The sequence below is a fragment of the Lissotriton helveticus genome, chromosome 10 (assembly GCF_964261635.1).
Source record: "Lissotriton helveticus chromosome 10, aLisHel1.1, whole genome shotgun sequence".
Taxonomy (NCBI): domain Eukaryota; kingdom Metazoa; phylum Chordata; class Amphibia; order Caudata; family Salamandridae; genus Lissotriton; species Lissotriton helveticus.
In genome coordinates, this window is record NC_136071.1 from 971,865,295 (window position 1) to 971,878,065 (window position 12,771).

The 12,771-nt window shown below is 41.4% G+C and overlaps 1 protein-coding gene across 2 annotated transcripts in view; it reads left to right on the forward strand.

Moving 5' to 3' along the window:
- The window catches only part of AKAP9 (A-kinase anchoring protein 9), a 647,464-nt gene that overhangs the window by 191,277 nt on the left and 443,416 nt on the right, over nucleotides 1-12,771 (forward strand). For both annotated transcript variants that reach the window (XM_078663639.1, XM_078663638.1), the window contains one exon: nucleotides 6,639-6,871. In XM_078663639.1, coding sequence (XP_078519765.1) covers nucleotides 6,639-6,871 — 233 coding nt within the window. The remainder of the gene's footprint in view (nucleotides 1-6,638; nucleotides 6,872-12,771) is intronic.

Below are 12,771 nucleotides of genomic sequence, written 5' to 3' on the forward strand. Positions count from 1 at the left end.
GAAACCCTAATGGAGCTGGTTTGTGGAGTCAGTAAAAATAGTCTAGTGGGAGTACTTTCATCTCAGTAACCTTTGTCAGTCCCAAAGATAGGGCTTGCAGCAAATCCATTACTAAGAGAGTGGTTTTCTAAAACTAACCACAATACAGTTTCCTTGAAAATCTTTGGCCATCTGGCCTACCCAATCCACACTGTTGGGAAACAAAATGCAATCAAACATCAGAGATTTACAATTAACGTGGGTTTGAATCCAGTGTGTTATCCTTGTTCTTCAACTACCCTGTAGATTCAGTATCGTGCTGGTTCGGTCTGGGAACATTAGCCAGAATCAACACATATGGTCCATCCGCAGGAGGTAAAGAGCAAGCTATGTTACTTTGAGCCCTTCTAGCAGCACTGGGCCTCTTACTCCAGCATTTGGTACAAAATTATTAGAGCCTTCCCCTGACACATTGGAATATCCCCTGTTCTCTGGAATTGGAACCTGCCAGCAGGATATCCAATACTGTAAAAAACCAAACAGAAACCTCTTTGGATACAATACTAGTTAGACCAATGAGTCTTGATAGCTAAGGTTTCACAGTGTCATTTAAGGGATTCAGGGGCCTGGTCCCAGCCTCTCCAAGTGAATATAATTTATGCTTAATTATATCTAAACAAACTTACATAGGGCAAAGGGAGTCATCAGGAACCTCCCTGAACTGGTCAGAGATTTCAGAAATAAACGCATTCTTGAAAGTGATTGTGGAAAAGTCAACCCTGATCTGTCCACCATGTTCCACAGGGTTTTGCTCCGCTTCTGCAGCTTTACACAGGGTGCTGCAGTTTGGGACAGTGATATAGTTGCTGCAGTATCCTCTATAGTAATAGAAGGCTCATCATTGTCACAAACTGTGGAAGAATTAGGCCTGCTGACAGCCTTGGTTGCTGTGGAAGCACAGAAACTTAAAGTTATAGAGGACGACTCCACCATGTCAAAGTTTAGGGAAAGGCATCTCTCGGCAAGCTGAATTAATATCTCCCACCGCCCTCTCAAAGTACCCATCCATAGTGCTCCATCTTTCAGCCCTTGGGTATGTGGCACTCAATTTGTATTTAACCATAATTAGAAGAACAAGGGTCTTAGTGATCGCTCAAATTGGAGGGCACAAATGGTGACTTGTAAGTCTATCAAGCACAACTATATTCAGTAAAGCCTCAAGGAAACCGATGAAACAAATAGGCAAAATAAATAGCGGCGACTACCTGGCACAATAAAGGGAGAATCAGCAAACCACAAGGGGGCCCCAGTCCAGCCACCTTCCGTTAAAGACGGCCCACCCTTGGCTCAGGCGCATTCTCTCTGCAGGTTCAATGGCAGCTTTGTAGAGAGCTGATAAGAGAGCTCTCTGCTGGTGGTAATGGATTCAAAGTTCTCAAGTGCCAAAATGTCCAGATGACCCCACACAGACCTAGCAGTAGCAACTCTCCGCTATAACCACCAGGTTTCACTGAAATTTTAGTCCTAGGATATCACAGATATTGAAGGTTTGGATATTAAGGAATCAGTAAGACCTACAACGTGGATGAACATGGTGAAAAAAGAAGACTTTTTAGACAGGATGCCCTGAGAATAACAAAGGAAGGGCCCAGCACCATGATAAACTTAAAGAGAATCGAAATCAAAGACTGATTCAAGACAGTGACTGCATTGTGGTGGGTTGTGGAAAAAGAACCCAGACAGAGATTTTAAACTGCAACAAGGAACGAATGAGGAGATGTTCCAAGTTGGAAATTGTTTATGCGGCACAAAAGCATTCAAACCATAGAATGTGAAAGTTTTTTACTTAAGACTAAGCAGCATAAATAAACTAGAACCATTGTCTCATGAAGGCCTATCTATTCCTGCAGTTTTATATAATGTAACTCAAACCTGTCACTGTATCAGAACACAGTAATTGAAGCATGTGTACAAGCAAAAGGATTTCCTCATTCACATGGGGTCTTGTCCTCGTACATGTGAAGGAACGCCCTCATCTAAATATACATCCCGTATAGTAGCTTCCTCAGATTCAGAATTATAAAAGGGGCAAGATGTCTGCTTCTGTAATAACAGTGAAAATCTCAGGAAGGCATATGGGTTAGAACAATGTTTACAGAAGGGAAGATGGGTCCATTAAACTGGACACTGTTATTTAGTGCTTCTTCCAGTCTTCCTCCTGAAATCTTTTACTCCTGTGAGAATTCGCTTTAGATAATGATGATGTGGGTAGGAACATCCAGTCCTTGATTTAAACCAGTGGTTGCAGATGTGGCCCACCAGGAACTTTTGGGCATCAAACTTATGTTTTTATCATCAGACTTTGACCAAAAGAGAGAAAGGAAGAAAAAGCAGGAGGAGGAGGAGGAGGAGGAAGAAAAATAAAGGAAAACAATGCCAAAGAGAGAAAACAAATGAAAAAAAACTTGCAAGAGTGAGATGAACAGACAGGGATTGTCTTGTTGTAGATTAAAGAGGCCTGAGTTGGAACCAAGTCTAGACTGCCTTGGTATTTACTAATCCCTGCATTAGGCAGCAATGACAACATGCTTCTGAGAAAAACGTTGGGCCCTGGCATGTATCCATTTACAAATTTAGCACTGGGAATATCTATTAGAAAAATAAGGTCCTTAAATTGGGTACCTTTTTATGATGGATTTTCTATCCTGATCATAACATCTCCTGTCAGTTTTTGAAAGACCTATTTTTGAAAATGTTTATGTATCTTTGATTTTGTTATTTCTTGTTCTCTGATACAATAGCATTACGTGAAATTAAGATGGCGGCAGCTCCCCTATTGATAAAAATGTAATTTCTCAAGGTTCTGATGATGCCTCTCCAGAACTCTTTAATGCCCCTATTTATTATGCTTTATTGCAAGACGTGGGTCCCTTGCTTACTTTGCCACTGGATTCAAGTTAACCTGGCTGAAGAGAGGTGTTACCCCAAAACCAGTCCCAGGATGCTTGTTTCCGGTCCAGGGAAGGCCTGGCTTGGCATTTCAGGCTGGACTGTTCACATGGGGCACAGGGTCAAGACTGATTTACATATGGATGGGTCTTAACTGGGGTTGGCGAAGTAAGCTAAAGAACAATGATGGATTCAACCCAGATCTGTGACTGGAGGTGAGTGTCTGAAAAGTTTCAACACTTCGTCCATCATCTCCTTGTGTTTGCTTTGAATACAAAGTAGGCACTACTGTAGATATCATTTTTTACTCAATTGAAGAGGAAAACTCTTAGTGTCAGTCTTTTCACCTCTGCTGGTAATTATGAATACATTACATAGCTTCCTTCGAAGAGATTCAAGATCATTGGCTGTATTCAACAAACTCAATAATCTTAGGCCAGCTAAAAGGAACATTTTGAGTTGAAAAGCCTCACCCATTAAGTCTCCAATTATACTTTGACCAGGCCAGCTAGTCAAAAAATCATCTGGTAACACTCTACCTGCTGTTACAGTCAAAGATTATAATTCAAGAATTGTAAAAATGTGCTCAGTTCTAGGGATTTTTGGGTGTGGTTGAAAGAAATCTCTCCGTTTATTGAAAACCACAACTGAACTAATGCCCTCAAAATATTTTACTGAATCAACTGCTGGTGTGATATTGCAAAACACATTTGTTCCTTACTTTTACCAAATTTGACTAAATATACATCGTGTGCCAGTGCCCGCCCCCAGCTCAGGATCTCGTAGTGCATATTGATGCACTCTATCAGCCCCACTGTCCTTCTGGTGGCCCTGCACGAGTAACATTGTAGAAGCTGAATTAAGAAATAATTCCACACATACGACTCTCTATCAGCACAAAAGATAGCAAGGTTTATTGGAGACCAACAAACAGTAACCTGCAGCACGGAGACATCAGCAAAGTCACTGAATGTCCAAAGAGGTGACGTGTCTGACAGTTTTTATAGGCCCAAACCACAAAGGATGTAACATCATAACATTTGTAGTACAAATTTAGCATAGTTCATTTGACCAATTAGCAAAGGCCTAAGCAGTGCTACACCATTTAAGGTCCGAAACATACTGTTACTGACAACATGTCCCAAGTAGGCAGTTTCTGGGACTTTCCACTGTAATGTAAGATATCAGTCTGGCACAATTCCAGGTAATAATTGCAACATAATAGTAATGACCAGAAATATTGTGAAATGGGATATGCTGAAACGTTTGTGTCTAAGCGAGCATCTTCCTTTGTCACGTATCTTGTTTCGAGCAAGCCGTGTGTTACTAAAGCAGTTTCTCGGAAGCCAAGGAAAAGTGCAAGCATCTTGTGCAGTGATTTTCATGTCAACTTAACAGGGCCTAGAAGCTTACTGCATTTGGTATCATAAAGACCCTCAAAACTGCCTCCCTTCCCACCCTCCAAGCATGTCACTGATACTGCAACTCAGGTATGTTCAACCATATAGTAGGGGCGGAATAGCTCACGTACCCAGCATGTGCACTATGGAGTGAGATAATTATTATGGCAGCTTTACCTAAAGAAGCCTGCAGAGCAACAAGGCAGTCCTGGATTCATTCACCTGCTAACGGGTCCACTCCCCCCAAGTCATCCGCAGCGTCATCAGTCTGGTGTTTCACCAGGTCCACCAATGCCACCCACGCCCGTGCCATCTCCTGTGTTTTTTCATTGCCATTGCGATGGGCCATCTGCAATCAAAAGGTCCCCTCGCATTCTGCCCACTTCACCAGCTCCCTTTTCCATCGTGTCACACTGGGGCCAATTTTCTGTTTCCAATTACTAGTAAGTTTTTGTTTGGCCAACACCAGCCCGAGATCAATAAACGTATTAGTAACTTTAGTCCTGGCGGTATGGGGGAACCAGTGCAGCAAGCAACCACCTGGTGTCAATGCTATTTCTCTCAGTCCAGTCGTCACCCCTCTCCAGAATTCTCCCAACTGCGAACAATTCCAGAACAACAGTCGATAAACCCCGCACCCTCTAAATTAGTTCTCAGGCACGCAGTCCGGGGCCCGAAGTATTAATTGATTTAGACTTGTTGCCATCATCAGGCAGACTCTTCTTGATCACATCAAAAAACCCACTTACTTCAGATAAGATGTAATTGCTTCACTAATGACTGCAGCAGAAGCACTACACTCCCTACTCCGACCCCATAGGTCAGTTGTTGAGAGACTAAAAATACATCATTCCCCTTTATCTGACTGTTTACTGTTGTTCTAAACTCTCCAGCTATCAAATTGTGGCTGATATTAACCTCAATCTCATCTAAATGCACACCTCCAGTGGGTCCTAGGTATGTGGTGTATTGTTTCCTGTCGTTAAGTACAGAAAGTTGCTCTATAACTTCTGTACAAGCAAAGGCCACCTGGCATGCTTCTAGTGGCCATCCACTCACTCTCAAGATGGTCATCGGATTCTGTCAAATGTGTTGCAGCATCTAGCATTCCTCCCCCACCCCAACTTTTCCTCTCACCTCAAGCTCCCACTTTCTTATCTCCACACAGCCATTCACTTGCTACCGAGATACTGCTAAGCAGCATACATATTGTTACCTCTAACAATGCAACTTATTCTCTTACACTTTCTACGTGTTGACCATCCTTTCATTAGCGTTTGACAGGTAGAAAGTAAAAGACCATGCCCATGGCTTTCACTAACTTTTTCTCCATAATCATATTGTGCACTACCATAGTCTAATCCATCGTAGGGTACACAGCACCAACAATATGATTCGGCTTTGCGCACTGCTTATAAATTGCACCCGCCTTGTTGCTATAGGGGAAATTATGTATTTGTTTAGTAAAAACAGTTTACTGAATCAAATTCAGGTTTGTCAAAAAGAAAATATTAAATTATGATATAGCGCAGAGGAGCTGCCCTAAATGTTTTTACCCTGGATGCCACATTGGACTTATTATTATATGACGCTAGGAATTTGTCACATTCAATGAAGCATCTGATGTAGCAAACTTGTTTTGCCTGCTGAATCAGTTTTTGAAAACAATTCTTACTTGTAGTATTTGCATATATTGACGGGAATAAAGGTAGGCGGAGTGGTTTTCCAAAAACATCTATCAGAGAAGTCTGCTGCGAATAAACTGAGATGTGTGCGTCCCTTTTGTAAAATGGCTTTGTAGATGATATTCTGCTTTATTTGAAGTTTAGATTCAAGCATCCCTTGGTAGTGCCCACTCTCATTATGTTCTTCTGCACTTGCTGTCAATTCAGACGAACAAACCCCGGCTGCAATTAGTTTACTGTAGCACTAAAGCACATTTTTTTTGCAGTTTGTGTGCTTTTTCACAGGAGTAACGTCCACTTTTTCAATCATAGGTCAGGACTCTGTCCTTTTTCAATGGCTGGTTATTTTCTAATGTGTACTTTGGACGTTTCTTATGAGTTGGCCAATGTCAGAGATGCTGTGCATCTTATAAGCTCACTCTACCTACAGCTATTCTTTGAACTTTTAAGTCAGGTGTCGGGTGAATTCCTAGGCATAGAGGTTTTCAGCAAGTCCTCTGAAACAGGCTGCAATACATTTCGCAGTATCCTTTGAAATTGATTTCCCAATAATCCGTCCTTCATGGATGCAATACTCTGACAATGTTTTCTAATAGACACATTTCTTACCTTTTATACCAAACAGAATTGCTTGAAGAGACTGAAAAGCTAATGAAGGAGAAAATTGAGGTCCAGCGACAAGCGGAGAAAGAACATGAGGATCTACAGAAGCAGCTGAAAATCCTGGAATCTGACTTAGAGGAGCAAGTTAACCGGTACATTGAGTTGGAACAAGAAAGAACTGAGGACATCGCGGACTTAAGACAGAAGAATCAGGCCTTGGAGAAGCAGCTGGATAAAACACGAAGGTTTTTAGATGTAAGTGAAAAAAAGAGGGTCTGAAATATTTTTTCTGTCTGTTACGTTGCATCTGATGACCTACCCATGCTCCTTTTTTTGCATCTTGATCATTATAAAGTGTGAGTAATATATATGTTGGAGGAGTATGTATTACTGACTTTTATATACCTCATCATTCCTTAGCACCATCTATAGCTAAGATTAGAGCAGGCAAAACAAATGCAGAACAGAATTACGAGGGCAGTAGATTGTTTTCCACAATTGCCTCCATTTATTGGGGTTTAGCCCAATTCAGAACTTTAGTTGGAGAAAATAGTATATTTGAGAAAAGTAGAGGGCAAAGCTACAGCCTGCTCATTTATGAATCTGTATGTGATTAAAGTGAGTTTGTACAGCCACAGAGTTCTCTGCCCTGCCTTTGGTCTGGTCAATAAAACATGAGCTCTACCCCTAACTGCTGGTCAATAGAAGATGTGTCTTTGCCAACTAAGACCATGCGCGGTGAGTTTATTTTAAACTTCAGCAGTAATTGTAGAGCTTGTACATGGCAACAGTAGTATGTTGTTATCTGTTACTGTTTGCCTTTTAGAGTGTTGATTTAGAACATAAATAATTACCTTCATTCAGATTTAAATATATGGGCTACTCCCATGCACTCAACTGTGATATGTCTGTTTTTAACATTTTTATATTAAGCAGCTCTGGGGCAAAAGTTAAATGTTTGTCCTGAGGCTATCACTACTGGTTCTACAGGAGATCACATACACTGCAATGGTAGCAAAATAATGTAATTGGATATAAGCATTGTTTTAGGGATATCACCTTGTCCTGAAAGGTTTAACCAATTTAAAACCATTTATGTTCAGCTATGTTGTGCACAATTGAGTATTCATAGAGTCTTTGACATTGCCTTGCATTCCGAGATATATCTGTAAATTGTCTGTTACTGTTGATTGATCAAACGTATATGTATGTACATTTTAGGAAGTTAGAGTGGTGCACAGTTGGGATGGGTTGCACAGTAAATATACATGTGATTTTTTTTCTAATTTTAGATTTTCTATGACCCTTATGATATATCCTTACTTCAATACAGCGTTGGTCCAGTGGAGCAGCTGTTCTCCCTCATAGATCAGTTCAAAATCTGAATAGGTATCAACCTTAAGTTGACCCATACAGAACAAGTGAGTTTGAATTCAAATAGCTATCGCTGTCTGAGAATTAAAGGGGGGAAAACGATTGAGGTTCTTTTGTTTTTGCAGCAACATGAAAATCAAGTTATTCATGTTTTGTTTCTGGTGACATAGTTTTAATGAGCCACAGTGTTTTGCTTGTTTAGCCCTACCGGATTATCTTCTGATGAGAGTATGTGCTGAATATGACATATTATTTTAATATATGGTGAGAACAGAAAGATGGATCCATCTAATTGAAGAATATATACTTAAATTCAAAGACTCAGACACTACATCAAAATCACTCTACACCGAAATCTACTACTGGTATGCTGTCTATAGCTGTAATATAAAGGAACAGTCTTCCTTTTTATTTACAAGTTAAAGTCGTGGATCCTTGAAAAATATTTAGTTTGGCTAAGTAACAAGCAAACAGCAAAACCAGGTTTCAGAACTAGAATGAAACAAAAGAATCCCACTTTTACAGGTATATATTCCACCTGTTGAGACACTTATTTGCTTTCCTTGAAGTCCCCCTTATTACTTTGAGGAATTCAGGATTAATCCTGCAATAGACTTTGTAAATGATAAATCACATCCAGTAAATGGTATGGTATACTTTGGTAGGAAATGTACGTTTCTTGTATGTTATTGGACTAACCAAAGACCTTTGATTTCAAAGCAAACATCCTCTATGGGCTGTGTCGAGTTGAATATATATTAATGCCTTAGGTGGTTGTTTTTGCATCCAATGCATCAATTTAACATGCTTAATTCGATATATGAACTTTTTAAATGTGGAAAGTGTTTTATCAGATATGGTATAATTCATGCAGGTAGGTTTCTTCATTGGTTGATCTGTAGACAAATCTACCTACTCCAGAATTATTTTGGTCAGCTGTGTGTGTTCAAGCTTTAGGCTGGATATTTATTTCAACTAGAAACAGAGAGAGAAGACTTTTGGCCAATATATTTGGAAAGTCGGACTGTAAATGAACGAACCATTTGTCTCCATTCTCCATTTTTTTTTTTTAAATCAGGCGGGTGGCAGGGCGTTATGATGGAAGGAGGAGTTACAGTAGTCGAGGTTTGGTTATACATTAATAGATGTATTTTTCTTAGAAGTTCAGTAGTACACTTGTAATCAGCCCCACCAGGAGCAGCCTCCCTTCTGCTCAGCCCATGATCCAACTAACACTCAACCTCACAGCAATCCACATATTCCATTACATCACCATCCACATCAACATTCTACACAACACATTCACACTGGCTGAGCAGCAGAGTCAGAGAAACAGTGAAGATGCATAGTATCAGAACCTAGATAAACGCACCTTCCCCCTTTACTGAATACTTAAAACAACAGCAAATATAAGTAGGAACATCGCAGTTATGCAGAAGAAACGTGCAAGAGGAAAAATTGCAAATGCAAATTGTAGACACCATTTTATAAGAAACACCAAGCACTTAAATAGTGAGTATGCATAAACATGCTGAAATATGCAAGGTGGAAATGAAATACATAAGAAAACAATAGAGAACATAAGTAGGAACATCACAGTTACCCAGAAGAAACTTGCTTGAGAGAATATTACAAAATGCAAATTGTATACAGCATTTCATAAGAAAACACAAAGCACTTAAATAGTGACTATGCATATACATGCCAAAACATGCAAGGAGGAAATAAAATACATTAAAAATGCAAAGAGCAAAATTCTCTAAGTTACCACCACCACCACACCAGCTGGCCAGACTAGCGAAGAAAATGAGGGAAACACTGAACACAACAAAAGAATTAAAGACCCAACCTGAAGCAAACCTGGGCACCAAGAAGGAGACACTACCTGAAACAAACCAGGCACTCCCATAACAAAACACACACAGACCTCGCCAACTCTCACACGTACAGAAAATAACTAAACCAGAAAACAAGCAACGGATGGCTTACACCCATCACATCATCCCTGGAGGAGGGCAGCTAGTGAAAAGTAAATAAATGGGCGAACTACACCCCATCGGTGAAACACCAAGCAATAAAACAAAGAAATGGGCGATCTTACTAGAGTAAACCTGAACTACACCCCTAAAGGGTGTATTTAAGCTGTAAAAATGAACAGGAGAACTACACCAAACTAGTAAGTCCCCAAACAACAAAAACAAAGAAATGTAATCTGGGTGGACCCATCCTTCTGTTCTCACCATATATTAAAATAATATGTCATATTCAGCAACAACAAGAAAAAGCAAGAAAGTAAGAAACGGATGGGATATACCCTCCTAGTGCAGTCACACCTAAAGTAAGACCACGCACGAGAGTAAACGCAAGAGGAATACACTCGCTAAAACTTGCACACAAGTGAAAGAGTACACTGTATTTGGAAGTCTTATAATGTAGCAGAAAATAAAGTAGAATACACTTGACAACCAAGAAGTGAATATTCCACGTCCAAAGTACAGACCGGTAAGAAAACGCTTGAACATCTGCGTGCCATGAAAATTCACACATACAGCACCATCGCATGTAATGGCAGTATGGTAATAACAAACATATCGCTAATAAATCAAAACAGGACTTTAGAATCAAAAATCATATGTAACATCCTGAATATCATGGCAGTACTACGGATAAATAAAATTGGCATTAACAAATACTTTCATAAGGGAACTGGTACCTCACCCCGGTGGCATGCCAAAAACAGAGAAGAAAATACAGGTACTAAAAGAAGCTGAATAACTGAAAGTTAAAATGATGGCAAACTCTTTTTTAAAAATTTTTATGACAAGTTTATTGAAATTAACAAGAGACAGTAAAACAAAAAACACAAGGCAAAAATACAGTGATGGCAATCTTGAGTCCAATCGGGAGCAGCTCCGAACAGTTCAAAACGTACAGTATAACTGAAAGCAATAGCGAAGGGGGGGGGGGGGGGGGCAGCAAGGAAACAATGCAATATATACTGTCAATACAAAACATTGGGAATGTCAGTTAGGGGGACAAGGAGACATCAGGGGTAGAGACATGTGGGGGAGTACATATATTTCCACGATAAGCATTCCACTGTAACCAAATTCTGTTCCCCTTTCTGGGTCTGCCCCGGGACAAGTATACTGTCTTTTCCCGAAACATGCACCAGTCCATATTCTCCTTCCACGCCAATACAGTGGGCGGTCTATGAGAGCCCCATAGCTGTGCAATATCCCTCTTAGCAACCATGTTGCCGAGGGTCGCCCAGCAGATCTGAGAAGCAGTATAATCGTTAGGTTCCCATACATTCAAGAGGCAGCGTCGGGCCTCAGGCAGAGGCGGAACCCCCGTGACATTGGCAATAATCGCATGCACTCGGGACCAAAAACCAGCCACTTCGGGACATTCCCACAGAATGTGAAGGAAGGTGCCAATCATGCCACAGCCATGCTTGCACAACCCATCCAATGAATAACCCATGCGAACCAGACACGGACCAGTAACATACACACGGTGAAGGATCTTAAGTTGGACAAACCGAAGGCGGGCGGGTATGGCAACCTCTTTAGGCGAGGACAAAGCAGACTGCCAGTCCTCGTCGTCCAGTTCCAGCCCATCAGCAATCCATAATGCCCTGAGGTGCAAGAGCAAGTCAATTCTAGTGTTGATCAGTTTTTTATAAATCAGTGAAATTGTACTATCGGGGACATGGCAGTCCAGGATACGGTCCTCGAGAGGCGAGGATTCGGGAATAGCATTTCCCACAGCAAAAACTAACAGCAGAGCATGACGTACCTGAGCATATCTAAAAAATTCCCTGTCTCCAAGCTCATATTCCGTCTTGAGCGCCTCAAAGGTCTTCACATTTCCTTTAGTCCAAAGGTCACCCACCTTACTTAGACCAATCATGTCCCATTTATCAAAACCTTTCGTCCGCCATAGATTGCCCAAACTTTCGGAAGCAAACAAGGGAGATGCGCGCGTCAACCTATCACACCAGCCCAAGGCCGCATTCGCATCGTGCCACACTCTGACGGCGATTTTCGTGGGCCCGGTCAACGTCCTATGAAGCCCCTTGGAATATGGCACTCTATTAAAATTCCCACCGGGCAAGAGGTGCTTGTCCATGGCAAAGGCCGGGGTAGGACCGGGAGCGTAAGTTGCGTGGTTAACAGCACTCAATTGAGAAGCCCAATAGTAACGCTTGATGTCTGGGAGGGCAATGCCTCCATCATACCACGGAAGCGTGAGCTTAGACAGAGCAATGCGCGCACGCCCGTCCCAGACAAGCCGCCTCTGCAGGTGTTCCACTTCACGAAAATATCCGGAAGGAATGGGGTCAAACAAATTTTGGAGTGCATACAAAAATCTGGGCAGCAACATCATTTTGAAAGAGCCGCGCGACCCAGTGGCGACAAAGGCAACTGCCGCCACCGTGCAGTGTCAAGTGTAAGCTGGTGAAGAGGGGGTAGCAGGTTGCGTTCATAGCGAACTGCGAGATCCAAGGAAACATAAATCCCCAAGTATTTAAAGCCAGTGTTCACAATTTGAATCGGGAATCTACGTGGCAGTGGGGGAAGCTCACCGGACAGAACATAGACGCATGATTTAAATAAACTGGAAAGGGGTTTTTAGGAAATTCAGATCTCTCGGGCGCACTGCCTCAGTTTTTACGTTACAGTGTGTGATGTGGATGGTTGGTGTGTAGTGCGTGAAGAGCAGGCGGAAAAACACCCTTAACCGTCTAAAATAGTCAGGAGACTAAACATATATAC